Genomic DNA, 26,967 nt, shown 5'->3' with positions numbered 1-26,967 from the left:
AGGCCAACATTCAACATTCTCGAAGGAAAGTATTTTCAACCCAGAATTTCATATCCAGCTAAACTAAGCTTCATAAGGGAAGGAGAAATAAAATCCTTTAGAGACAAGCAAATGCTGAGAGACACTGTCACCACCAGGCCTACCTTACAAGAGCTCCTGAAGGAAGCACTAAACATGGAAAGGAACAACCAGTACCAGCCACTGTAAAAACATACCAAATTGTAAAGACCATCAACGCTATGAAGAAACTGCATCAACTAACGGGCAAAATAACCAGCTAGCATCATAATAACAGGATCGAATTCACACCTAACAATATTAACTTTAAATGTAAATAGGTCAAATGCCCCAATTAAAAGACACAGACTGGCAAATTGGACAGAGTCAAGACCCATCAGTGTGCTGTATTAAGGAGACCCATCTCATGTGCAAAGACACACATACACTCAAAATAAAGGGATGGAGGAATATTTACCAACCAAACGGAAAGCAACAAAAGCAAGGGTTGCACTCGATAAAACAGGCTTTAAACCAACAAAGTTAAAAAGAAACAAACAAGGACATTACTAATGGTAAAGGGATCAATGCAACAAGAAGAGGTAACTATCCTAAATATATATGCACCCAATACAGGAGCACCCTGATTCATAAAGCGAGTTCTTAGACACCTACAAAGAGACTAAGACTCCCAAACAATAGTAGGAAACTTTAATATCAGACAGATCAATTAGACAGAAAATTAACAAAAATATCCAGGACTTGAACTCAGCTCTGGACCAAACAGACCTAAATGATATCTACAGAACTCTCCACCCCAAATCAACAGAATATACATTCCTCTCAGCACCACATCACACATACACTAAAATTGACCACATAACTGGAAGTAAAACACTCCTCAGCAAATGCAAAAGAATGGAAATCATAATAGTCTCTCAGACCACAGTGCAATCAAATTAGAACTCAGGATTAAGAAACTCACTCAAAACCACATAAGTACATGGAAACGGAACAACCTGCTCCCAAATGACTACTGGGTAAATAACGAAATTAAGGCAGAAATAAAGATGTTCTTTGAAACCAACAAGAACAAAGACACAACATACCAGAATCTCCAGGACACATTTAAAGCAGTGTGTAGAGGGAAATTTATAGCACTAAATGCCCACAAGAGAAAGCAGGAAAGATCTAAAATTGACACCCTAACATCAAAATTAAAAGAACTAGAGAAGGAAGAGCAAACACATTCAAAAGCTAGCAGAAGACAAGAAATAACTAAGATGAGAGCAGAACTGAAGGATATAGAGACAGGAAAAACTCTTCAAAACATCACTGAATACAGGAGCTGGTTTTTTGAAAGATCAACAAAATAGATAGACCTCTAGCCAGATTAATAAAGAAGAAAAGAGAGAAGAATCAAATAGACACAGTAAAAAATGATTAAGGGGATATCAACACCAATCCCACAGAAATACAAACTACTATCAGAAAATACTATAAATACCTCTATGCAAATAAACTAAAAAATCTAGAAGAAATGGATAAATTCCTGGACACATACACCCTCCTAAAACTAAACCAGGAAGAAGTAGAATCCCTGAATAGACCAGTAACAAGTTCTGAAATTGAGGCAGTAATTAATAGCCTACCAACCAAAAAAAGTCCAGGACCAGAAGGATTCACAGCTGAATTCTACCAGAGGTACAAAGGGGAGCTGGTACCATTCCTTCTGAAACGATTCCAAACAACAGAAAAAGAGGGAATCCTCCCTAACTCATTTTATGAGGCCAGCATCATCCTGATAGCAAAGCCTGGCAGAGACACAACAAAAAAAGAAAATTTCAAGCCAATATCCCTGATGAACATGGATGAGAAAATTCTCAATAAAATACTGGCAAACCAAATCCAGCAGCCCATCAAAAAGCTTATCCACCATGATCAAGTCGGCTTCATCCCTGGAATGCAAGGTTGGTTGAACATAAGCCAATCAATAAATGTAATCCATCACATAAACAGAATCAAGGACAAAAACCACATGATTATCTCAAAAGATGCAGAAAGGGCCTTTGACAAAATTCAACAGCCCCTCATGCTAAAAACTCTCAAGAAACTAGGTATTGATGGGATGTTTCTCAAAATAATAAGAACTATTTATGACAAACCCACAACCAGTATCATACTGAATAAGCAAAAACTGGAAGCATTCCCTTTGAAAACTGGCACAAGACAAGGATGCCCTCTCTCACCCCTCCTATTCAACATAGTATTGGAAGTTCTGGCCAGGGCAATCAGGCAAGAGAAAGAAATAAAGTGTATTCAATTAGGAAAACAGGAAGTCAAATTGCCTCTGTTTGCAGAGACATGATTGTATATTTAGAAAACCCCATCATCTCAGCCCAAAATCTCCTTAAGCTGATAAGCAACTTCAACAAAGTCTCAGGATAAAAAATCAATGTGCAAAAATCACAAGCATTCCTATACACCAATAACAGACAAACAGACAGCCAAATCATGAGTGAACTCCCATTCACAATTGCTACAAAGAGAATAAAATACCTAGGAATCCAACTTACAAGAGATATGAAGGACCTCTTCAAGGAGAACTACAAACCACTGCTGAAAGAAATAAGAGGACAAAAACAAATGGAAAAACATTCCATGGTCATGGATATGAAGAATCAATATCATGAAAATGGCCATACTGCCTAAAGTAATTTATAGATTCAATGCTATCCCCATCAAGCTACCATTGACTTTCTTCACAGAACTGGAAAAAACTACTTTAAATTTCATATGGAGCCTGCATAGCCAAGACAATCCTAAACAAAAAGAACAAAGCTGGAGGCATCACACTACCTGACTTCAAACTATACTACAAGGCTACAGTAACAAAAACAGCATGGTACCGGTACAAAAACAGATATATAGACCAATGAACAGAACAGAGACCTGAGAAATAACACCACACATCTACAACCATCTGATCTCTGACAAACCTGACAAAAACAAAGCAATAGGAAAAGGGTTCCCTATTTAATAAATAGTGTTGGGAAAACTGGCTAGCCATATGTAGAAAGCCAAAACTGGATCCCTTGCTTACACCTTATACAAAATTAACTCAAGATGGGTTATAGACTTAAATGTAAGACCTAAAACCATAAAAACCCTAGAAGAAAACGTAGGCAATACCATTCAGGACATAGGCATGGGCAAAGACTTCATGACTAAAACACCAAAAGCAATGGCAACAAAAGCCAAAATTGACAAATGGGATCTAATTAAACTAAAGAGCTCCTGCACAGCAAAAGAAACTATCATCAAAGTGAACAGGCAAACTCCAGAATGGGAGAACATTTTTATAATCTATCCATCTGACAAAGGGCTAATATCCAGAATCTACAAAGAACTTAAACAAATTTACAAGAGAAAAAAGACAACAACATCAAAAAGTAGGCAAAGAATATGAACAGACAATTCTCAAAAGAAGACATTTATGCAGCCAACAAACATGAAAAAAAGCTCATCATCACTGGTCAGTAGAGAAATGCAAATCAAAACCACAATGAGATACCCATCTCACGCCAGTTAGAATGATGATCATTAAAACATCAGGAAACAACAGATGCTGGAAAGGCTGTGAAGAAATAGGAATGCTTTTACACTATTGGTGGGAGTGTAAATTAGTTCAATCATCGTGGAAGACAGTGTGGCGATTCCTCAAGGATCTAGAACTAGAAACACCATTTGACCCAGCAATCCCATTACTGGGTATATACCCAAAGGATTGTAAATCATTCTGCTATAAAGACACATGCACATGTATGTTTACTAAAGCATAGTTCACAATAGCAAAGACTTGAAACCAACCCAAATGCCCATCAAAGATAGACTGAATTAAGAAAATGTGGCACATATACACCATGGAATACTATGCAGCCATAAAAAAGGATGAGTTCATGTCCTTTGTGCGGACATGGATGAAGCTGGAAACCATCATTCTCAGCAAACTAAGAGAAGAACAGAAAACCAAACACCACATGTTCTCACTCATAAGTGGGAGTTAAACAATGAGAACACATGGACACAGGGAGGGGAACATCATACACCAGGGCTAGGGGAGGGATAGCATTAGGAGAAATATCTAATGTAAATGACAGGTTGACGAGTGCAGCAATCCACCATGGCAAGTGTATACCTACGTAACAAACCTACATGTTCTGCACATGTACCCCAGAACTTAAAGTGTAATTTTAAAAAAAGAAAAAATATATTTTTTAAAAGGGCAGCAAACAGAAAGGACTCAGAAAAAAACAGGATATTATAGCATCCTGCTGAAAGAGAAAACGAAGCCATTTCCAGTTTGATAAGGTAAGAGAAAAGACATTTTTCCAGGGCACATTGAATTGAAGCAAAAATTCCTAAAATAAAAAGAAAGCAAAGCAGTTCCCACACAAAGTAATATAAATGACCTAATATATATAAAAAAAAGTCATCCCAGGGTGAACCAGGAAAGGGTAAGCCCAAGATGATCTAAAGAAATTTAAAAATACAATAGAGAAACAGTGAAAATTTCCAGTAAAACTTGATGGCTTGAACACATGTATTTATCTCTCCCCCTTACCAATTCATACTAAAACAACAGTAAAATTAAAACCCATAAGGGCAATCAAAATGAGTAAAGAGAACACTAGAGACGAGATAGAAATAAAAATGTAAGGACAGGACACAAATGGTTGAGAAGTCACATTGCCTAGGATGAGTGGGAAAAAAAAAAAAGAAAAAAAAAAATAACCTTGATACCTACATGATCCAAGGCATAAGCCAGTAAGAAATAAGTCAATTCATACTTCAGAATCCCAAAAATACTCACAAACTGGAAGCTGAAGTTCAAGTTGGGGCTACAAATGATATGATTAGTTGGAGTGAATTTAAGGTGGAGGTCTTTGCCCCAGTCTCCCTCGGCCAGCCCCCTATCCCTTCCTAGTCCCGCCAGAGATTTATTCTCTGAAGAGGTTGAATCAGAGAATTCAACTGGGGCTTGGATACCAGGCAGAGTGGATATCAGATTGAAGAGTCATACTGAATGAAAAAAAAAAAAAATCATGAGAAAGTTGGCATAGAGAACTGAAGGGTCCTCAGTCCCATCTCAGAATAGTGACAGCTAGGTTTATATGTCCTAAAAAAAGTAAATTGGGTAAGCCCATTTTGTGAGAAACACCCAGTAACAAAAACAAGATCAAGAGACAGCGACATTTGAGAGTACTTAAATAAAACGACTAGGTCTTCACCAAGAGTCCCTATGCTGAAGCCAACCAACTGACAAGCCACCCAGGCACAGAGCTTCCAATCAACTTCTGAGTACATTACTCATAACATAAACTGACAGCCAACAGTTTCTCTCCAAGAGGCATGACATAGACCCACCAAAAATCTCAACAGGTAAGGCAGAGACCAAAACAAATAAACAGAAACAAGAAACTCAAAGGAAATCCAGAAATAATTCAGAGAATATGTAAAAGGAAAAAAAATTCCCCAAGCTACATTTTGTATCCTCAGAAACATATGAAGTGATATGTTATTCATTGAAATAGAACAGGATACTTTTTAAAAGAGCATTCAAAGAAGAAGAAAGAGTTCATGGAAATAAATATTAGTATAATTAAAAATGCAATTGAAGGGTTAAAAATTAAAAGTTAAAAAAACCCAGAAGGTAGGGAAAAAAAGATTTAAAATAATAGGGAAAAGAAAAGGTAACTAGAAGATCAATCCAATAATGCCAACATCCAACTAATAAAAATGTTATCATAAAAAAGATGATTAAAAAAATTAAATAAACATATAAGAAAACTTTTGAAACTGAAAGAAATTAACTCAAAAATTGAAAACACCCATTGATACCAAGAAAACGGATGACACCAGGGATGAAAAGAAAGTCCTAGAAAGTTCCACAAACAAAAAAGCAGATAAAGGATGAATTGGGAAACCAGAATAGTCTAGGGATTTCAATACAATCTAGGCACCTAGAAAACAATAAAACAAGGTATTCAAAAGTCTAAGAAAAAATTATTTTCTAAACTAGAATCACATACTTGGCCAGATTATTAATCAAGTAATCAACGACAGATAAAATAATAGTCATATGGCAAACCCCCCATCACCCTTTCTCAAGAAGCTACTGCGAGGATGTACTTTAAAACAATGAAATAAACCAAGAACAAGAAAGACATGTAACCCAGACAATGGGTATTTAACATTAAAAAAGGAGGAAAAAATTCTCAGAAAAGGACGCCTTATGACTATAGGATTAGAGGTTAACCAATCTATATTAAATTAGGACTATGAAGAACTGCCAGGGCAATCTCAGTGGGGGAGAAAAACTGATAGATTATCTGATTTGTTTTGGAGGCATTTTACAGTTTTGTCATATAGTTGCAGGCCTCAAATTGTGTTTAAAATTATGTTAATTTGAACGAAGGAAAAGTAGACAATGACAACTAAGAAAATCAAGAAGTTGTGCAAGGAAGGAAATTTATTCATAGCATACTTGTGGTTTCCCTATGACCAAAATTTACATTATCATACAATTGTAAATAATGTATATTAATTTAAGCCAAAAAGTAGGAAAAAATGTATTTGAGAATAGAAATATAACAGAGAATATTCTCTCTTGGTGTGTTCCTTTCTAACTTGTAAATCACTAGTTATATCTAAAGTCTGTTTCCCTCTAACACTTCTTTCTGGACATTCTCTTCTTTCCTTTGGTCCTACTGAATCTACCCTACACAGATTTCTACTCCAGCATTTTCCATTCAGTACAGGGCTTTGTCCTGGAAAAGAACTTCAATTTGTCACTTTACAGAGTCACATGAGAAAGACTGGTGGACTACCCCCCCAAAAAAACTGGATTAACGCAAGTGAACAAATTTTGATATTTATTCTGCAATGAAATTCCTTGTGAATTTGCTAATTTCAAAACTATCCTTACTGCCTACACAGTAAAGTTCAATAACCTCTCCAAGGGTTTGAAATACAAAAGACTTTTAATTATAAATTCCTCTAACTAGAAACAATTAAGGGGGAAAAATGATTTTTCCAAAAATAAGTTGAATCATTTCATTCATTTGCTTGCTTAGTGCTTATAAATAAGGAGTCCATATATAGTTTGCTCTCTCTCTTCCAAAACATTCAACCACCCTGGGAGAGAATGCATAATAAGGCACTGATAAAGTTTCCTGCTGTCTTCCAGCACCGCATGCTATCATAAGAGGGCTACTCCTTCTGTTTACCCAGTGATAAACAAAAAGACTGCACTTACCGAGCTGGGGCTGGAGTGCCGCCTAACTTTAGGTGACTCTTTGCCAGTGGAGGAGGTCTTAAAGTTAATGCAAGCATTGTTCTCAGAATGCACCCTCTTTACTTGATTAGCTGGTTTCTCAAATGGGTCAAAAGTGCTCTGTGTCCTCTGAACTCTGACTTTTTTATCCTCAGGAATTGTGTCCAGGGGTTTGATCACTGAGTCCATTCCCTGGCAGTTCCGTGTAGACATCTTTGTGACACATATCTGAGAAAAGAAGAAATTAAATTCAGAACTCTTCACTGCAACTTTAATATCACTAAACATGCCAATATATAACTCTAGAAAGCATGCCAATTTCAGTTTCAGGAAATACCCAAAAAGCCCACATTCTAAAAGCTGCATCAGCATAAATTACAGTACAAAAAAATCCTCACAATCATTGTGTTTACACTTAGATCTCACACTAGAGCTTACACTAAAAAATCTACCTCTAAAATGAGAAACTTAAGGCCCAGGCTGCTAGTAGTACCCTAACATGATTCTTGAACTCTGTCACGTTTTACCATCTGACTGGAAGTGGTTTATTTCTGAATCATTAAGAGGTTGGGTAACTAGCCTTAATTTAAAAAACAAAAAATAGGCAAATCAGATGGACACTAACTGATGGGTCATCGTGTAAGCAGCTAACCTAGGCTAGAGAAGGAAAGGGCATTATGTTGTTTAAAAGTTTTATGCATGAATATGTATGCTTAAAATCTGTCCCCATCTTGATTTCATCTCCAAATTGGAATGAATGGAGCTAACGGTTAGAGATACTAAAGAACTGAGGACAATGGTGGGGGTTTCCTTTATTTCAAAGCTAATGGATAAAAAGAAATAACATTGTAAAAGAAAAACACCAAAAAGCATTCATTTCAAAATTTGGTTTACATTACTCCACTAGACCTCCACCTCCTTCCCTTCTTCTTCCTTCTTCACCCATTCTCTTCTCACCCAGCCTTCCCCACCCTCTCATTTTATTTTAGTCTCTGTGACTTTTGCTCCTTGCTTTTTACTTTAGTTCTAAGCCTGTCATTCTCCCGATACTCTGGAGACTTTGTTGTCCTTATTAAATAATTTGATGGCCTCTGGCTTGTCTGTAAAGCTAACTAATTTAATTGTTCTCTCTAAAGAAAATATAACTCTAAATAAAATTGTTTTTAGAATGTTTTTCTTCTTATAAAAAGTTCCCACATCCCTATATGCTATCAAAAGCAGAAAAACCGAAGATATTTATGAAAAGCCCACACTGTTAAGGTAAAAATACGAAGTTTTTGAATACACACTTTGGATCCGTGGTTGGTTGAGTATGTGAATACAGAACCCACAGATACACACAGCTAATATGTATAGAATGACTCCATGTGGGGTATAAATGCGGCTATGTATATGGATAGATATAGACAGATACAGATATAAATACAGACACAGATGCATAGATATAGATATTTGTGAGTGTATGAGCATGGTGAAAAGTATACAAGAAAACACACCACCAAACTATTAACATCAGATATCTCCAGACATGTGGAATTGAACGGGCAAGATTAGCAATTTTTGGTACACTCTTGTGTGAATTTTATAATAAATATTCCAACATATGTAATGTTTTAAAAACCACTAAAGTAGAAAAGCATGTATAATTAAAATAAGCCATTTCAAGTTTTTGAAACAAAAAGTTTTTAATCATTAAACATCAACCCTATGAGTATGTCTCAACTACTAAGCACAGGCTGAATTCTAACTAAGTCAAATGAGAAGAATATTATCATACTTTTTAGCATGTGAGAAAACAGCTGAAGATATTTTTTAAAGACTCAAGGTAGAGTCCTCTAGTCATGATCAAAAAGTAAAAATTTATTACAAGTATATTGGAGCATGCAATATTTTTAAGGGTTTTTGTGCTCTTCTTAAGGACATGAAGGCAGTAAATAAGAAACCACCCACATCACTAAGGCAATTAAATTATAAATACATGGGCCTGAGAAGTCAATGAACTGCAAACACAGAAAATTTGAAAGAAAAAAAAATGTAAGGGCACGTTGAAATCAAATTACTTAAAATAGAAACTAAAAGATAAGGATGACAGAAACTAGTTGATGACTAAATTAATAGAGAAAGGCAATTAGAAAGCATCTTGGACTAAATAAAAATGAAAACACAAAATACGAAAATGGTGAGATTCAGCTAAAGTAGTACTTTAGCTGTAGGAAAATTTGTAATACTAAATGACTAGAGAAAAGAAGAAAAGTCTCAAAGCAATAACCTCAGCTTCCACCTTAAAATACTAAAAAATAAATAAATAAATAAAGCAAATAAAAACCAAGATAAGGAGAAGAGTGAAATAATAAATAAGAAAGTGGATATAAATAAAATAGAAAACAGAAAACAATAAAGAAAAATCAATAAAACCAAAAGCTGGTTTTCAGAGAAGTTTTTTTTAAATGATGAACATCTAGCCAGACAGATAAGGGGGGAAAAAGTAGAAAATATACATCGCCAATATTACTATCAGGAATGGGAGCAGTGATATCACTACAGATTTTCTACAAATATTATAAACAACATTGTGCCAATAAATTCCACAACTTAGATGAAACCAATTATTTGAAAGACAAAAACTACCAAAGCTCACTCAGTTAAAAAAAAAAATAGATAACATGAATAGGCCTGTGTCTATGACAGGAATTGAATTTGTGGTCAAAAACATTACCACAAAGATAATGCCAGGGCCAGGTGGCACCACTGGTGAAGTTAAACCAAACATTAAAGGAATAAATGACTTCAATTGTACAGAAACCCTTTCAAAATACTGATGAAGAGGATATACTTCCCAATTCATTTTATAAGGCCAGTGTCATTCCAATACCAAAGCCACACAAGAACATTGTAAGGAAACTACAGATCAATCTCTCTCATGAACACAGATGCAAAAAATTACTGGTACATCTTCAACAAATTGAATGCAACAATATATAAAGAAGATAGTAAACCATGACAATGTCACACTAATCCCACGAATGCAAGGTTGGCTTAACATTCACAAATCTGTAATTCACCATTTTAAAATACAGTGGTAGGCAGTCTCTAACATGGCTCCCAATAACACCCACTTCTAAGTATTCACACTCTTATGTAATCCCCAGCTCTTGAGTGTGGGCTGCATTTGTTGACTTGTATCCCATAAATATAATATGGCAAAAATCATAGGATACCGCTTCTGAGAAAACATTATAAGAACAATGTTTCTTCTATTTTGGTGCTCTCTCTGCCTTGAGTATCCCCTCTTAGATCACCAGACCTGGGGAAAGCCTGCTGCCATGCCATGAGACAGCCCTATGGAGAGGCACATGTGCAGAAAGACTAGGGCCTGCAAACAACCTTGTGAGTCAAGTTTTCAGGGACAACCACAGTTCCAGCTTCCTGCTTGACTGGACTCTCATAAGAGACCCTGAGCCAGCTAAGGAGCATCTGCAAGAGACCCATAGGAACTAAGATTTTTAAAAAATGTATGTTGTTTTAAGATGTTAAGTTATGGGATAATTTGTTATGAAGCAATTAATACACAGTTTTTTAAAAATCATATGATCATCTCAATAGACTCAGAAAAAAGCATTTGATAAATTCAGCATCCATTCACAATAAAACCTCTCAACCAACTAAAAACAGAGTAAAACTTCCTCAAACTGATAGAGAGCATCTACCAAAAAATTACATGTAACATCATACTTAATGCTGAGAAACTACATGCTTTTCACCTAAAAACAGGAAAAATTCAAGGACACCCACTTTCACAAACACTTTGATTTAACATTGTATTTTAAGTTCTAGAAAATACAATAAAGCAAAAAAAGTCATTTGTTGGCTTCAGGAAACAGAGGAACTCCAATTAGAAATTCTGATGGCTTTCTGAACCTATACAATTTAAGCAAGAGAAACTGTTACAGAATCTACTGCAAAGTACAGCTTTCTCTCCATCTTCATGCCTTAACGGCCTTACAATACATACTTTGAGTCAGGTAGTCTCTCATTTAATGGATCTGACTATGGCACAGTTGATAATTATAAAAATCAGTGGAAACTATGCACCTGTGAAAAACCAACATCTCTAAAGTATTCTATCATTAAGACAGAAGAGGGCCGCCTTTCCCTAATTTTTGAGAAAAAAAAAATTTAACAAGGTTCTCAACTTAAAATATTTCCCATAAATATTCTTAAACATTTCACGTTTACCATTTTTGCTAACTACTAGCAAACTACAAAATAAAAGTAGAAAACAATCAACTTAGCTGGGCATGGTGATACACACCTGTAGTCCCAGCATTTGGGAAGCTGTGGCAGGTGGATCATTTGAGCTCAGGAGTTCGAGACCAACCTGGGCAACGTGGAAAAACCCTGTCTCTACAAAACAAATATAAAAATTAGGCGGGTGTGGTGGTGCACACCTGTAGTCCCACCTACTCAGGAGGCTGAGGTGGACAGATCTCTTGAGCCAGGGAGGGCAAAGCTGCAGTGAGCTGCAGAGTCTGTGCCACTATGCTCCATGTACTCCAGCCTGGGCAACATAGTGAGACCCTATCTCAAAAAGAGAAAGGGGAAAGGGTGGGGGAAGGGAAAGAGAAAATGGAAAAGGGGGAAGAGGGGTAAGAGGGGAGAAGGGAGAAGAGGGGTAAGAGGGGAGAAAAGGGGAGGGTAGGAGAACTCTTAGAATAAATTTAAGTATCCAGAGTGCATGAAGAGAAAAGCGAGCAGCCTGGGTCTTAGCAATGAAAGAGGGCTCTGGAGGACACAGTATACACTGGCGCTACTCCCCTGCGTACAAGTCTTCAGTTGAATGCTTATATTAACTTGTCAGCAATCTGAATAAATGCTTCCCACCCCAAATAGAATCTTTCTGCCCACAGCAAAATGCTTATGGTCAGTGCAGTAAAAGGTCTTAGTAAAAGATAAAACCTCATATATTAAAAAAACTCAGAGACAGAAGTATGGAATGTCAAATTGGAAAAAATCACTGAGAACCCAAACCTCAAAAACACAGACTCTTCCAACCACCAAACAGTAGCCCTTTTATCCACTACTAACTTTCATGTGCACCCCTAGTGCCCAGATTTTGGCCTATGTTCCAGTTCTCCAGTAAGGAAAGGAAGAAATCTTTGGAAAGTAATAGATTCCAGTTCACAGTGCAGGAAGTGTGAAAGAGCCAGGAAACATCCAGCTGTTACCAGAAAACTGGCATCCTTTCAAAAATGTCAGGGATCGTGCTAGAAGGACAAAGGAATCTGCCTAAAGGAGCTCCCAACGATCAAACTGTGATTATTTATTCGAGCATCAAAAGGAAAAATAAAAGTATGGTTAAATAGAACAAGATGAGTTGCTGAAAGACCATGAGTTCATTACGATTTCAAAAGAGAAAAGTTACTATAAAGGCCAAATGGCAGCTATAATATAAAAGAAGTATGAATATAATACAATATGGTTGATTTTAAGATACAGAACTGTGAGTAAGCCAAGAAGTGCTAGAAAAAAAGTACCAAGGAACTGTATCAAGGACAGGAATGAATGATCAGGGCCTGTGAGGAGGGTCCAAGCAGCATGAGTGTAGAAAGAAAAGCAACACAGCATGTTCCAATGGCAGCAGACCAGGTGGGTGGATGTAATGTAACAGGCTAAAGGGCAGGTGATGTTGCCTAAGCAACGTATTACAAAGTACACATCTGGTGGAGAGAAACAAGATTAAAAAGAAAACCTATGTGAACCAGTGTGGAAAGCATTTTTTTAAAGAAGTTAAATTTTAATAATACATATGAAATTTAACCCTTAAAAAGAAAACTCAGCTTAACTGCCAACCCGTGACTCAGATGTGAATCTCCGACTTGAAAAAACCATCCAGGACCCCAACAGTCAATAACTCAGATCCTGTAACCGTGGCTGTTCTGAGAAGGAATTCTTTTACTTGTGGTCCTGTAAAGATTACAAAATCCCAAAAAGACACAAAAAATATTATTACTGAACTCCCTGGAAGAAATCTAAATAAGTAGATCTATAACCCTAGAAAGGTATAAAAAAGAATAGAGAAATAATAATAAGATTACATAAACCCACACTGTTAATAAGTATAGTAATACATTAATAATTTGCAATCATTACATTTATGTATGTCTTCTTTGTTTAAAAGTATCTAGAATATGGCAAAATAATCAGTCACACTAAATTAGTATATGACATTAAGGGAATTTAATTAGGTCAGTAATCAATGCTTAAATAGAAACAAATTGGTTTTCAAAATTACATTTCTTAGCTACATATATTCTTAAAGATGTGGGCACTTGGCCAAATACAAAGGCCATGAGCTGTGAACATTCTGGATACAGGAGACCCTCAGACATTCTACGCACTGTCCATCAGCTTCACTGTCCTTCACACATGCTTTCTTACCGCCCTCAGCCTGAAAACCTTCCTCCCACCAAGCCATGACTTGTCTCCAAAATTGCCTTTGCCTAGATGCACTTGTTGATTAAATCCCACCCACTCGGACCAATCCTTTATTAAGAATTCACTTCAGTGAATTTAGTCTGCTCCAATATTTTGCATACCTTAGACTGTAATTATTCTTTTTGTGATACTTTAATGTCAACAACCTGATTATCTCTTCCACAGGGCAAGGACTGTCTTATATTCATTTTATAGCCCCCTAAAGTACTTTTCCCTTCGAATCTCCTCTTGAAGAGTCCAGTAAAGATTTGTTCATTAACTCGTGGAAAATAAGGAACTTCCACAGGTTAAAAATGGTTTTCTCAAATCATGGGTCCAGAAGAAAATATCTTTGGCACCTCTGCCCAAGGCAAATTCCAGTAGACAGCTATGCTATCAGTATCGTGTGAAAACAAGACAGAAATTCTAATATCAGTGAGAACTAAGAATAGTCTTCTCCATGACTGTACTTTTTCATACTACTTGTTCCATTTAGAAACTGAAGTAACAAAAATCACATAAGCAGGGATGTCTCCTGGTATTCGAAAACATATAAAAAGAAGAAATCACCACAAATACCAAAATAAACTTTTTTTCCAGTAAATTCAATAGAAGCTAGAATTTCAAACTTGCTTTGAGATGCACCCACACATATGGATATTCATCTGAAGCGATTAATTTGGTCTACTCATTATTAACAGGAACTTGTTCATTTGCTGGCAAACTCAAACCTGAGTAAAAATTGTTAGAAATTCAAACAGTGTATGAGGCTCCAAAAGTCACAATTTGACCTACGATTCTAGCTTAGAGCTATGTAAAATCCAGACAACTGTCTACTGAACTCACAGCAGTGGATTTGAAAGAGCACAACTTAATTCAGTTAAGGTTGGCATTCATTTCAAGTGAATTCATTCGGTCTGAAAATTGTCCCTTTGAATCACCCATTTTCTGGTGATCAGCATTTTACTGGGTTCAGAGTCTGATTTTCTCTACTACTTCACTCCACACTCTTAGTTGAAGGCAGACACTGGAAAAGAATTGGTTTAAAAGACTCCAGGTTAACCCACAGCAAATATGTATCATGCGTCAGGCTGTAGCTAGGTCATGCTCTTTTGATATTCATGAAAGGAATATCCATCACAGGTCCAATGCAAAACTATGAAATAAGCAAAAATCTTGACAACCTCTTTCATTTGTTTTTTTCCCTTTGTCCAATACCCCAGGAGGGCCTGATGGCTTTATCCTACTCAAAATCTGCTCCCAATATAAAAAAATCATCAGTCATTTATAAGTTTTTGAGCACTTAAATCGTAGTACTACCTCTCCCAGAATTATCTGAACTTTAAGCGTTACAGAACAAGAAGTTTTCTCCCTTATAAGAGTAATTTCAGCTATTAAGGATAGATGTGCAAGAGTTTTGGGTAGAAGAGAGAGGTAGGAAGAATTAGAATCATTGCCACTAGAATCATAACCAATGATAACTGCCTTCATCTATAACTTAAATCTGTCAAATCTAAAAGTATGCTTTCCTCTCTTTGCTTGCTGTCTTCTCTATTTTCTCCCTAATAGTATGTGTGTGTATGTATGTGTGTATACACAGAGATGGCAGTAAGAGTGGCTACACAGAGCAAAGATATGTACACATATAGAATGATATATGCAAGAATGTGTTTTTTACTTACAGCTTTGTTTTATGAGAACCAAGATCTTGCCTAAAGTCACCTTCAGAACATTACCTAATATACATGCAAACATACTGCCCATAGAAGTCAGAACTAAGTGCCTCAAGACAAGCCACTTAAATTCCCCAGATCTCAGTCTTCTCATCTGTAAAATGATACAGATCTGTTTTAGCTCTAATGTTCTACTATGAACTTTAGGCAGCAGCTTGCAGCTGGTAAATAATTTTAGATAGGTCAACTAGTAAAGTCTCACACATAAATTCACTTCTTTGTGCTTCCTTTGTGTTCCACTTTCCCTTAGAATTTTAGGATTTAGAAAGGACAAAGACAGGTACATACCATGTATACACTTCTCTTAATGTCTCCAGTCTTTTCAGATTTTCCTTAACTCTGACATCCTGGCACTGTTTCTCAGTGGTGGCATCCTGGGCATTTTGGCTGAAAATTATTTGGGTGCAGCATTTCCACAGCAGTACACGTTGTAGAGCATCTGGCAACCATGGTTCTGTCTACTAAATGCTAGTCCTGCCCTTATATCATTATCACTGTCACAACCAAAAATGCCCTCACTACCAACTACATCATTTTTAGATTGTATTTTATAATTTATTACTGAAATACATGTTATTATATATTCTTATATAAGCTACTGTAGAATTTGTTTTCAAGTGTTTGGTTTATTTTGGTGGGGTGGGGGGAGCTCCGTCTTTGCTGAGCACTGTTTCTCCCGTGTTTGTATTTCCATGACAAGAGTGTAAACACCTTGAGCACACAAACCATATCTTCTATTTCTTTAGTGTTCCCAAAGCACAAAAGACCGGGCATGAAATAGTTCTGTTAATATTTACTCAGTGATGGATTGTTTTACTAATTATAAGCTTTCCCCTTTAACTAAAAATAGGCCATTAAAAAAATTAGTCCTGAGAAACTACATTACAAACAAGGTACCTTCTGAGTTGAGATATTTTCCAGTCATGAAAACACTTCACCAGATGTTTCCATTCATCAGAATTCAATGTCTAACATTGTGATTTAGTTTTAAAATGCTTATTTTTCTACTACATGGTTTCTTTGGCATCTGACCCAATTTCACTTAAATCCTGAATTCCTCAGCTAGTGGACACTGCTGAATGGAGGACTCTTGAGGACACCACATTCCTTTATGCTGCTTCAGTGACCTTTACGCTGCTTCAGTGACTGTAGTTTTGTTACATCCCTTACTGGACTTCAATGCTTGCCATTAATAGGCTTGATAACTGTTTTGCTAATTCTATTATGGAATATTAGGTAGTCTTTCCAGAAGCTTAAGCTTTGGTATATGTTGCTAAAATAATTTTATTTAGTCACTTTCTCTTCTGTGATAATTACACATTTCAGATGAGATACAGTTTTGTTTATAGGCTCATATAGGTAGATGCCTATACTTCCTGACTTCTATACTTCTTCATTTTGATGCCTATACTTCTTCATTTTGTCCAAATCATAATGATAAATTTAATGTAAGGTTTTAACGAGCACTCATAGCAAGGGTAGAATTACCAGCCCTATTGTTAGTTGTCTGTATAAGTTTTTCAGAATGTAGTTAGCATTGTGACCAGAATTTCATCTGGAAAAGTTAACCCCTTGCTGCTTGCAGACTGGCAGCACGGGAATCACTGGGATCTCAGACCCACTGCAGTTCTACCAAGTCAGAATCTGAATTTTAACAAGATCCCTGGGTGATTTGTGTGCACCTTGAAATTTGAGACATGGTGCACTAAACCATGTAATGATATATTCTGCTGTTATGGTCCAATAAGAGATTGTGATTGTAGAGAGGGCAAATTTAGAGGGAAAATTTGTTTCAGTCTCTGTGTACAATGAGTGATAAAAATTTCACTACTCCTTCGGTAACATATTTTACTCAAACTTATCTCAAAAGTTCACGGTAGTTATCAGATAACTCAATGTATTTTCAGCTCTGAAATAAAATGTGCAATAATATACATCCAATATGTTTATGAATTTAAACAACCATGGGATTGGAATGAGTGATGAGTAGAGAAGAAAGAATATACATGGGTTATAGCAGCATATATGACATTACTTCCTGCATAGAAATTTATAGATGTATGTGTCTCTAATATAGGAACATTGTTTTGCTGCTAGCCATCATATCTATAAAAACAATTACTACAAAATTATCCTAAGTAGAATTGAATTCAGAATCTTGCTTTGCTTACTACTTAATAGGGTTTATTTGGTAGCTTTGGAGGAAAAACTTAGAAGGAAGTCACCTCAGGATCTAGAAAAGAAATTTGAAAAGGAACTTAAATTTGTGAAGAGTACCATGTATCCTAAAACAGGGCCTCCTTTGGTGTGGGTGTGAGGGGAGTCTTTGGCCCAAATGGCATAACTGAACATTTCCCACTCCAGTTAAATCCTACTCTGATTATGTGAAAAGCCAGATGAGATGTCTTTCAGACACTGTTTCCACTAAAAACATTAAATATCCCAAAAAGGTCAACAAGAGAAAGAAGAAGGTATGTACATTTTCTGACTTCCAGTTGACATCCACAATTATATGCTGGTTAAAATGCCATCATGGAAAAAAGACAGAGTCAGGAGTGCAGAATTCATATCATACGACCAAATGGTACGTGTTAAGAGGTGAAATATTAAAATTGATATCTATATTCCCCCCACCCCTCAACAAAACATTTATAGCCAAAGGGCTCAGAAATGGGACACAAGAGATGAGAAGCTCCAAGCACAGCAAGCGGGTGACTTTGTTTTGAGATTCTACAAAACACAGCGTTTTCCAATCTACAAAATTCCCATAGCTGCACTGGGGAAATGGAATACCTATTTTCTACAAAATAGAAAAATCAAGCTACACAAAGTGGCTCACACTGCATGGCTAATTAGTTTCTTCATCAAGACACTATTCTCTTAAAGCTCTTATTCTAGAAAAAAAAAAAAAGGTCTATTCCTGCAAATAAAAACTTTTTCTCCCTCTCCCACAGGATTTACAGGTTTAAATATAGCTTTTCTTTTTTAGGTTTTGCCTTGGGTTCTACCTGAAAAGGGGAAAACAGAGTGTATTTCCAAAGGACTCCACAACATATAGCAGTATGAACTAAGCTGGCGAAGGGGACTGACTGTTAACTACTCTGATTTAAAAACTAAAAATGTCTACCATGTGAGAAGCACTAACCACTAATAAACACAAGGGGCTGATCTCAGATTCATAGACTTGAAATCAATAGTATGGTCCAGGACGCTTTCTACCTATACACACATATGCTTAATGTTTGAGGGGTATTTTTAAACATCACAGGGACTGCAGAAGCTCACTTGTCTCAAAGGCCGTGCAAAAGACAGTCTCAAGTGCCTTCTGAATTCTGTTTGGTTTCACTTTTGAGTTTCACTAAACCACCCCTGGCTTCTTTGTACTAAACCAGGCCAGTTCTTCCTTCATGTCTATACCTTTCAAATATCTGTAGCTCACTATTCTGTCCCTCATGTAAAATACAGCATCCAGAAGGTGCAATAACATTAAAACATGAAAACTGAAGAGAAAACACTACTGGAGATATGACTGATCCTTTAGGATCTGAATTCTTTCCCCCAGTAACCATATGAACAGCATTTAAAAATAAAGATTATAAATATTTTTAAATTCCTTCCCTAAAGGAGAAATAAAATTGTGTACTATCCTCTTACTCTGAAACAGATGGCTATATAAATACAACATACATCTCCAAATCTACAATAGCCATCTTTTTAATAAAATGTAAATGTATTATTAGTGCTTGGATAATAATTTAGTGGTTGATGTCAAGAATGATGTTATAAAGTTTAAAAGTTTAATGTTTTTCTTCTTATAAAATAAATCTAGATGCAAACTCCATCAAAGTGTTCAGGAAAATATAGGGCATCACTCAATATAGAATTGACTTTTGAAGCTCTTAACATTTTCAGAGAATCATATATGGGTCACTAACCACACAGAGCTTATGAAGAGAAACACTGGGAACAATGAACCTTTGAGGAGAAAATGGAAGTATCTTTCAATGTTGCTTTAACAATTGATTCATCTATTATAAAGAGCCAAAATTTCAGCAATAATAAATTTGACAGTAACCCATTAATAACACTCCTAACTGACTTCATGAAGACCAGTTCTGTAAACCTTTCCTGTAGCTGAGAAAAGTCAATACCAAATCCTGCCTGAGAGATGCAAGGTGAATAGAGCAAAGCAGTGGGATACACACATCCTGCTGTTTGTCTGTCACCTGAAAACAAACCCCAGTGCTTCCAGAAGCGTTTCACTGTCAACTTTGTATTTTTAGCAAGATTTCATTTACCTGAGGAATAAGCTGCTGGGGCAAATGTGTTATCAACTGGGCCGAAAAGTAAGTCTAAAGAACATTTACCCTTCCAAAGTCTGCCAGATGATAAACAGGATATTGGAGCTTTCTGTTACATCCTCCTTTTATCCACTCAGACTCAATAACACTAAGAAATAATTACATATGCTCGATAGTCAAACTACAGAAGGATCTTGGGCAAGATATAATGCAGCTGATAGAAAAGAGATGGAAATCAAGGATTTCTAGATGAGATGACAATGATGATGATGGCTAACTTGTTGAGCTCTTATTACATAAATTACTATAAAAATGCTTTAAAAATAGCTTCCCAATTAATCTCTACAACAACCTCATAAGAAAGGTGACTAGTATTATCTCAATTTTGCAGATGGTTACATTGAGGCACACATGAATTAAGTAACATGTCCAAGGCCACACAGAAAATAAACACAGGAGATGGGATTGATTACAGGACTCTGAATACAAAGCGCAAGCTCTTGACCACTGTATTGTCTTTCGTACATGTCTCCTGGGACTTACATCCTGAGAGAAGTAAACAAAAAACAACTTTATCTACAATTCTCTCCATTTCTCTCCATTCTCTCTTATCTCTCCTGATGAAAAAAAAAAAAAAAAAAGTACTTCCAAAGCTGTGCAAAATAACTGCTCACTGGTTTAAGGTTTTCTGGCCCATCTTCCCTCTCTCCCCACAAACCTACCACTCAAATTTAACATGCATTTGATTAATCTGATTCTGAATTAGTCTCATAATAAATGTCAGGCCATAACAGAAAAACAGTTAGGAGGACAGAAAAACAGTTAGGGGGACAGAAAGCAAGACCCATTAAGAAGGAGCAGGCTTAGTTGGGAAGATTCAGGTATTGGATATTGCTATGTTGAATCTTCTTCCTCTATAAATGGTTGGGTCCCCTGGATAGTGAGTTAAAAGCATGGATATAAACTGCTGACTGACCCAGTGTAAGAACTGTCAAAATGGTCAACAGAAAATAAATGAACAGCACTGAGGCCTTAACTTGGCTTTCTAAAAAGGGTCCCCTCAGAAAAACCATCTGGATTTATGGAAGCAGTATCAGGAAGAAATCTGAGAAACAGAAAGCTGTATTGATGAAGCTAGGCTTACCTCATCCAACGGAAAACTTCTTAATGCGGCATCAAATTTACACCCTCTACTATTTCTGTCAAACTCAGAGGATACTTGGGGTTTTCTGGTTGTTTCCACTGAAAACAGGGGTGGGGAGTGAAAGAAGGCCCACAGTGGGCAGCAGGAGATTGAGTTTCCCTCTCACGTTGGCTAATGAATGATAATGAACAAATTAAATAACACAATTTCTAAAGTACCTGCCAGCTCTAAGAGTCTCTGACTCTGTAAGAAGACCTCAACATGATCAGTCTTTGCTTATGAAGTAAAATAGAGAAAGGAGACGCAAGTACAGTGGGTGAAATTCAAATGTTAATAATGACAAAAGCCATGGCCCAGCTTCCAATTATTTCAGCTGAATGCTACTATCAGCAAAGAATTGATGTGAAAATCTTAGCATCTCAATTATAATACATCCATAAATATATGAAAATAATATATAATATATCCATAACTCTTTCTCTCAGTGCATTTCTATTCCTTATTCCTTGCCCTTTCCCATAGGCTATTTTAGTATATCTAAAGTATTTATTATGATGTTCATATAGGAACTTGATTCATGTCATCATATGAGGAAAAACTGCTGTCTATCCCATATAAAAATCAAAGAATGCATTAAGAAGGAATGAAATTCTGATACATGATACAACATGGATGAACCTTGAAAACATGCTAAAACACGGCAGAGACAAAAGAAAAAATACATATGACTCAATTTAATCTACTATGAGGTACCTAGAATGCCAAACTCACAGACACAGAAAGTAGAATAAGACTACCAGGGGCAGGGGGAAGGGGAATGGGGAGTTACTATTTAATGAGAGCAGGGTAGGGTTTCTGTTTGGGTTGATGAAAAAGTTCTGGAAATAGATAGTGGTGATGGTTGAAAACACTGTGAATATAGTTAATGCCACTGAATTATAAACTTAAAAATGGTAATAATGGCAAGATTTGTGTTATATATATTTCACCACAATAAAAAATATCAAAGCATACAATATCTCCTTCATAACTACCAAAATGAAAAAAAAAACTTGCCACATATTTTCTCTTTGAAATATTTTTAAAAGTAGACTGTAGCTGGGTGCAGTGGCTAATGCCTGTAATCCCAGTACTTTGGAAGGCCAAAGCAGGAGGGTCACATGAGTCCAGGACCTCAAGACAAACCTGGCCAACATAGTGAGACCCTCGGCTCAATTGAAAAAAAAAAAAAGTAGTAGACTATAAGTTCCATAAGAACCAGGACTAGATCTGTTTTTACTCACCACTATTACACAACAGACTCCAAAAATGTTTAACCAAAAAATGCTTTTTTAAAAGGAGAGGATTAAAAAGCACCAAACTGACTATCCATGAGAAAGTATAATGGGGCATATTCCAGGGGAAAATACTAACACAACTATATCTAAGCTTCTTCAGGAAAATGTACTGTTTCATCCATACTTCCTTTATAGCAGGTCTTACAATGTTTTACACATAGTAGGTGGCTAATCAATATTTGCAGAATGAGAGAAATATCGTATGATTGTAAAATCAGTCACATTATTGCTCTACTTTTTAAAAATTACTTTTCGCAAACTTACAATTCCTTCTGTCACAGGATGAAAAAAAATCCTCACAACTCACACAAAGTAAAGGTAAAAATATAAATAGCTAAAACACAAGATTCTCTGAAAAAGAAACAGTAAACACAGGGCGCATCATCTTCCAAACAGAAAAAAAAAGTTTAAAAAAAAAGAGAGGTAAATTTGATCTATCTTTGGAAGAAAATCCAAATATTCACTCCCAACAATCAATGTCCAACCTCAACAGTAAATAGTTGAGTGAATACAGAAGCACTGCACCATTTAAAGAAATTTACTCATAGTGAACCACAACAGTTACCCATATTTCTCTCAATTAGCCTATCAACTAATCAGGCGATCTTTCTTAAATTTACTTATGTCACAAAATTATACAGAACTGGCTACATGCCAGTTCTGTATAATAGCCAACATGCAAGCTACTGATTTTTTTAACATTCACCGTCTACATTTTACATAAAGTACTAAGTTAATTAAACTATACACAAGTGGAACATTTTTAAAGCAAAAAATCAAATGCTGACATCCTTAACATTCAGCACCTATATAATAATAGGTGGATCCATATAAAGTCACTAGGACTAAGTAATGTTATTAATCTCACTTTGAACACTATTAAAACATGTCCTTCAAGTTCAAACCCCCGCCACATCAAATATGTCAACTGTGTGACAATTAACAAAGGAAACAAAAATTCAGTCTCTGAAGACGTCAAGGCTTACATTCCTATCTCTCAATTTTATCTGCTTTACAAGCAGGTAAGCCTCATTGGAGTAGGCTGTCTGCTACCACGGTCCTTCATGAATGCAGGGGTTCTCCATTAGAATCCAAAATGCTAATAGTCTACTATTAGATCTGGCACTTCAAGCAGAACTGCAGGAAGAATTATCACTTCTGTACATAAAAGCATAACCACTACAGGTGTAATGATGCAAAATACCAGCACACTGACCTCTGCTCAGCAGTACACACTTAAAGCAGGTGTATTTCTGTGATCCAAAAGGGAAGGAAATAGGATGAGCAGGGAGGAAGCCCCAGGTCTCTAATATATTAGAGATATTTATTCTACTCAGATCCAATCCAGCTAAATTCATGGACATCAGTTTACTCAAATGGAAAAAGTAGTCTCTCGTCCTTCACTTGCTTGACTCAGAGGGCATTGAGCCAAGCATAGCCAGGCAAAAAAAATCTGTAAGATCTCTTTCAGCTGTAATAAATAAAGACTAGTTTCAGAAGGAATAAGACTCAGGTATGGCAAAGAAGCAGTCGTTAAACCTTTTCCCCATCTTACCACTGCTACTGGTGTTTACAAACTACAAGCAGTAGCCTCGGGAACCTCAAAAGACTCTCCCATGAGTAACCTCCAGTCAGTCTCTAATTTAAATACCCCCTTTATCAATCTGTGATGTTTCTGGCAGTTAAATAGAAGGAAGTGAGTAAAATGACATGCATAAAATGAATCCTTTTTAAGTTGTAAATGAGTGAGTCAGGATTCAGACTTGCCGAGATGCTCCAAATTAAAACCCCTGCTGTAATTTTAAGCATGCTCTGTCTTACCGTTTTGCTGTTGTCTCCCTCAGGCTTGATTCACCTGGAACTCTTTAACATGTCTCTAGCAATGTGTTTGCACCAGGCCAGGATCATACAGCAACTGAATTCACATCTTTCTGCACTAGCAAGCTGAAATGGTACGGCCGTACTACAACCAAGAGAGGGGGATGCATAAGCAAGCAAAAAAAAAAAAAAAAAAAAGCCCAGAAATCCCCTAAGAGAAGCTAATCTCAGTGGAATAAGACCAAAAACTGTTGAGAAGAACTCAAAGGACATGCTAACATTCAGTATTAATAGCTTTAGCAGCTCAATTATTTTCTCCAAAAAATCTAATTTTTTTTTTCCAAACACGATGGACTTGCCTGTGGAGTTCCCACGAAGGCAGAGTAACCGGGCTCTGCAGCAGCATTGCAGCCAAAGTAACCGTGCATATGCTGTCCAGGCAATTCACAACACACTGTCTTTTCAGAAAGATATTGATTTGCAATGCAGGGCTGCTTCAAAAGAATACAGAATGGGAGCCAAACAGCTAATGGTGATTGCATAGGAGGAAAAACATTTAATCAAGGGGATGCACCTCATCATGCTCAATTCAATTTTTTAAGAGCACTGGAGAAAGCCAGTAAGTGTCCTGAGTGACAACCCCATTAAATAATAATCTGGGATCCTATAGAAGGCCAAGTTTCAGCCACCATCATGCATGCTGCAAAAGCTGCTAAAATGGTGTCTACGTGTATATATTTGTCATATGCAAATGGAGTATGATGAGAAGTCTAAAATAACCATGCACCAAATATGTGGTTAAAAAAAAAAGCACAGGTGCAGCATATGCAGCATACACAGAACCAAAGTAAAAGAATGCATAGTTATGAGCTTGCAGAATTTTTGGTGGACTTAGAGCTCATACCATTCTGAAAAATAAAATACCAAAACAAGCCAGATCTCACAACCCTTAGGCAAATTGTGCCAAGTCATGCCACAAGGTGCTAGGCGGCAAAGGAAGGATGCCAGACTGCTACTCTCATAGCGACCCCTACAGGAGAGTGGTTGATCCACTCTTTTTTAAAGGAGTTCCTGTCCTCGGTACACAGAATCACAAAAGGACATAAATTAGATTAAGATACAACAATACAACTGAGAAATACCTTAGGCAAGAAATAAAAAAGGCATGAAATCTAACCTTGTAAATATTCACGTATTTTAAAAATTGCAAGAGGAGGTAACTACTGTGTCAATGATAAGTGGTCGATATTCCCAAAGCTCCCCAAACTAGGGTATACAATGATGATGAGAAACCTCAGGCAAAGTGTTTTCCCTTCACATCCTAATTGGTTTAAATGAATCATCTCTTCTTTCTCCTACTTGCAAACTATCTTCACCTTCATTATTTTGAATGACACTGTGAAGATAATTCAACTTTGTTTTCTTGCAACACAAAAGCTCATGTAAAATCTTTTTAAAAAGTTATGTTCAAATACAAATATTACATACTTTCATCTTCAACAAAGCCAAAAGAGAAAGCTATCTCCTTAATATCTGAAAACTATTGAATTATATGAGCATCATTTTTGCAGAATAGACTTCAACAGGTCTTTCAAGAACCTGACTTTTTTGTGATTGGTTATCCCTCCAGCCCACAAAGACACCTTTTCCAGAACCAACAGCACTTCTTATTTGAGTCATTCAAGATTTAATCATACGCCACCTCATAAAACTCTCTTGTACTGTTGGCATTTTCCCCATTTTAAGGCCCTTGATAAATCACGCCAATTGCATTTTTCAAAATTTACTTAAATACCACATAATACAATGCTAGGCATCTAGCAAATATTAAATTAATGTTTAAAAAATTAATGAATTTCCCAACTCCAAATTTTAGGGCTAAAAGTTCTTCTTAGGCAATCCCCTTTCCCCTAACATTCGTACAATGTTTGTGTTCACTAAGATATCTTGCATAAAAACCAACAAACACAGTAACATTTCTCCTTTAATCTTTCATCTATTCATTCAGCAAACGTGCTAATGTGCCTAGCAATGTGAAGAGCCATGTTCTCTGCATTCAATGAATGCCTTAAGTGATTAGAAATAAAGCAAGTGATTATAATACACTGAAATGAGTATTTTGAGAGTGCTCTATTCAGTATAAATAATATTCCTTAGGTGGCTCAAAAAAGACTTCACAGAGGAGGTAACGTAAAGCTGAAGCTTCCAGTACTACCCAGGAGAAGAAGGACATTTGGGGAATAGCATGAAGCCTGAAACTGGAAGCTGTATGAGGAAATAACCAAGCCATACTCACAGTGGTCACCACTGCGAAGGCTCAGAAGAAAGGTGGCTCAATGCCAGGGCAGAAAGGGTCCTGTAAGCCATGCTAAAAAGTTGGGAATTTTATCCTATAGGAAGTTGCCATTTTATCCAATAGAAAAGCCCTACAGGACTAGAGGCAGAAGAGTGGCTGGATGAGATTTTTCATCTTACGACAGGGTAATGGTGTAGAAATGGATTGGAGAGGTGAAGGAAGGGAAGTGGGGAGGCCACTTGGGAAGCTAAGCTAGTGTTTCAGACAAGGCCCTGAACTAAAGCCATGAAAATGTGGGTGGAAAAACAACAGAGGTAAGAGGCATTCACCATGGGTTACCTGCTGAGTGACTGGACATGAAGTCTATGGAAAGGGAAAATCTATACTGAATTCTCTAGTATAACTAGGTAAAAGGCTGGTTCATAAAGTAAACAAGTGAACACAGGAAGAATACAAGCTTGAGGAAAAGAGGAAACTATCATAAATTCAATTTTTTACACATTGAGTTTTAGGTATCTCTGAACATCCAAG

General features: G+C 36.5%; 1 protein-coding gene across 9 annotated transcripts in view; it reads right to left on the bottom strand.

Annotated features, from left to right (window-relative positions):
• Positions 1-26,967, bottom strand: part of CDK14 (cyclin dependent kinase 14) — a 639,321-nt gene that overhangs the window by 469,474 nt on the left and 142,880 nt on the right. For 5 of the 9 annotated variants that reach the window (XM_063606295.1, XM_055114664.3, XM_003809752.7 and 2 more), the window contains one exon: positions 7,316-7,561. In XM_063606295.1, coding sequence (XP_063462365.1) covers positions 7,316-7,561 — 246 coding nt within the window. Of the gene's footprint in view, positions 1-7,315; positions 7,562-13,183; positions 13,298-23,538; positions 23,698-24,143; positions 24,458-24,499; positions 24,828-26,967 lie in introns of those variants that run through there. The other 4 variants (XM_034964410.3, XM_034964407.3, XM_003809750.4 and 1 more) reach the window with 4 other exon arrangements.

Source organism: Pan paniscus, chromosome 6 (genome assembly GCF_029289425.2).
Source record: "Pan paniscus chromosome 6, NHGRI_mPanPan1-v2.0_pri, whole genome shotgun sequence".
Lineage (NCBI taxonomy): Eukaryota > Metazoa > Chordata > Mammalia > Primates > Hominidae > Pan > Pan paniscus.
This window is presented reverse-complemented; position numbering and strand designations above follow the sequence as displayed.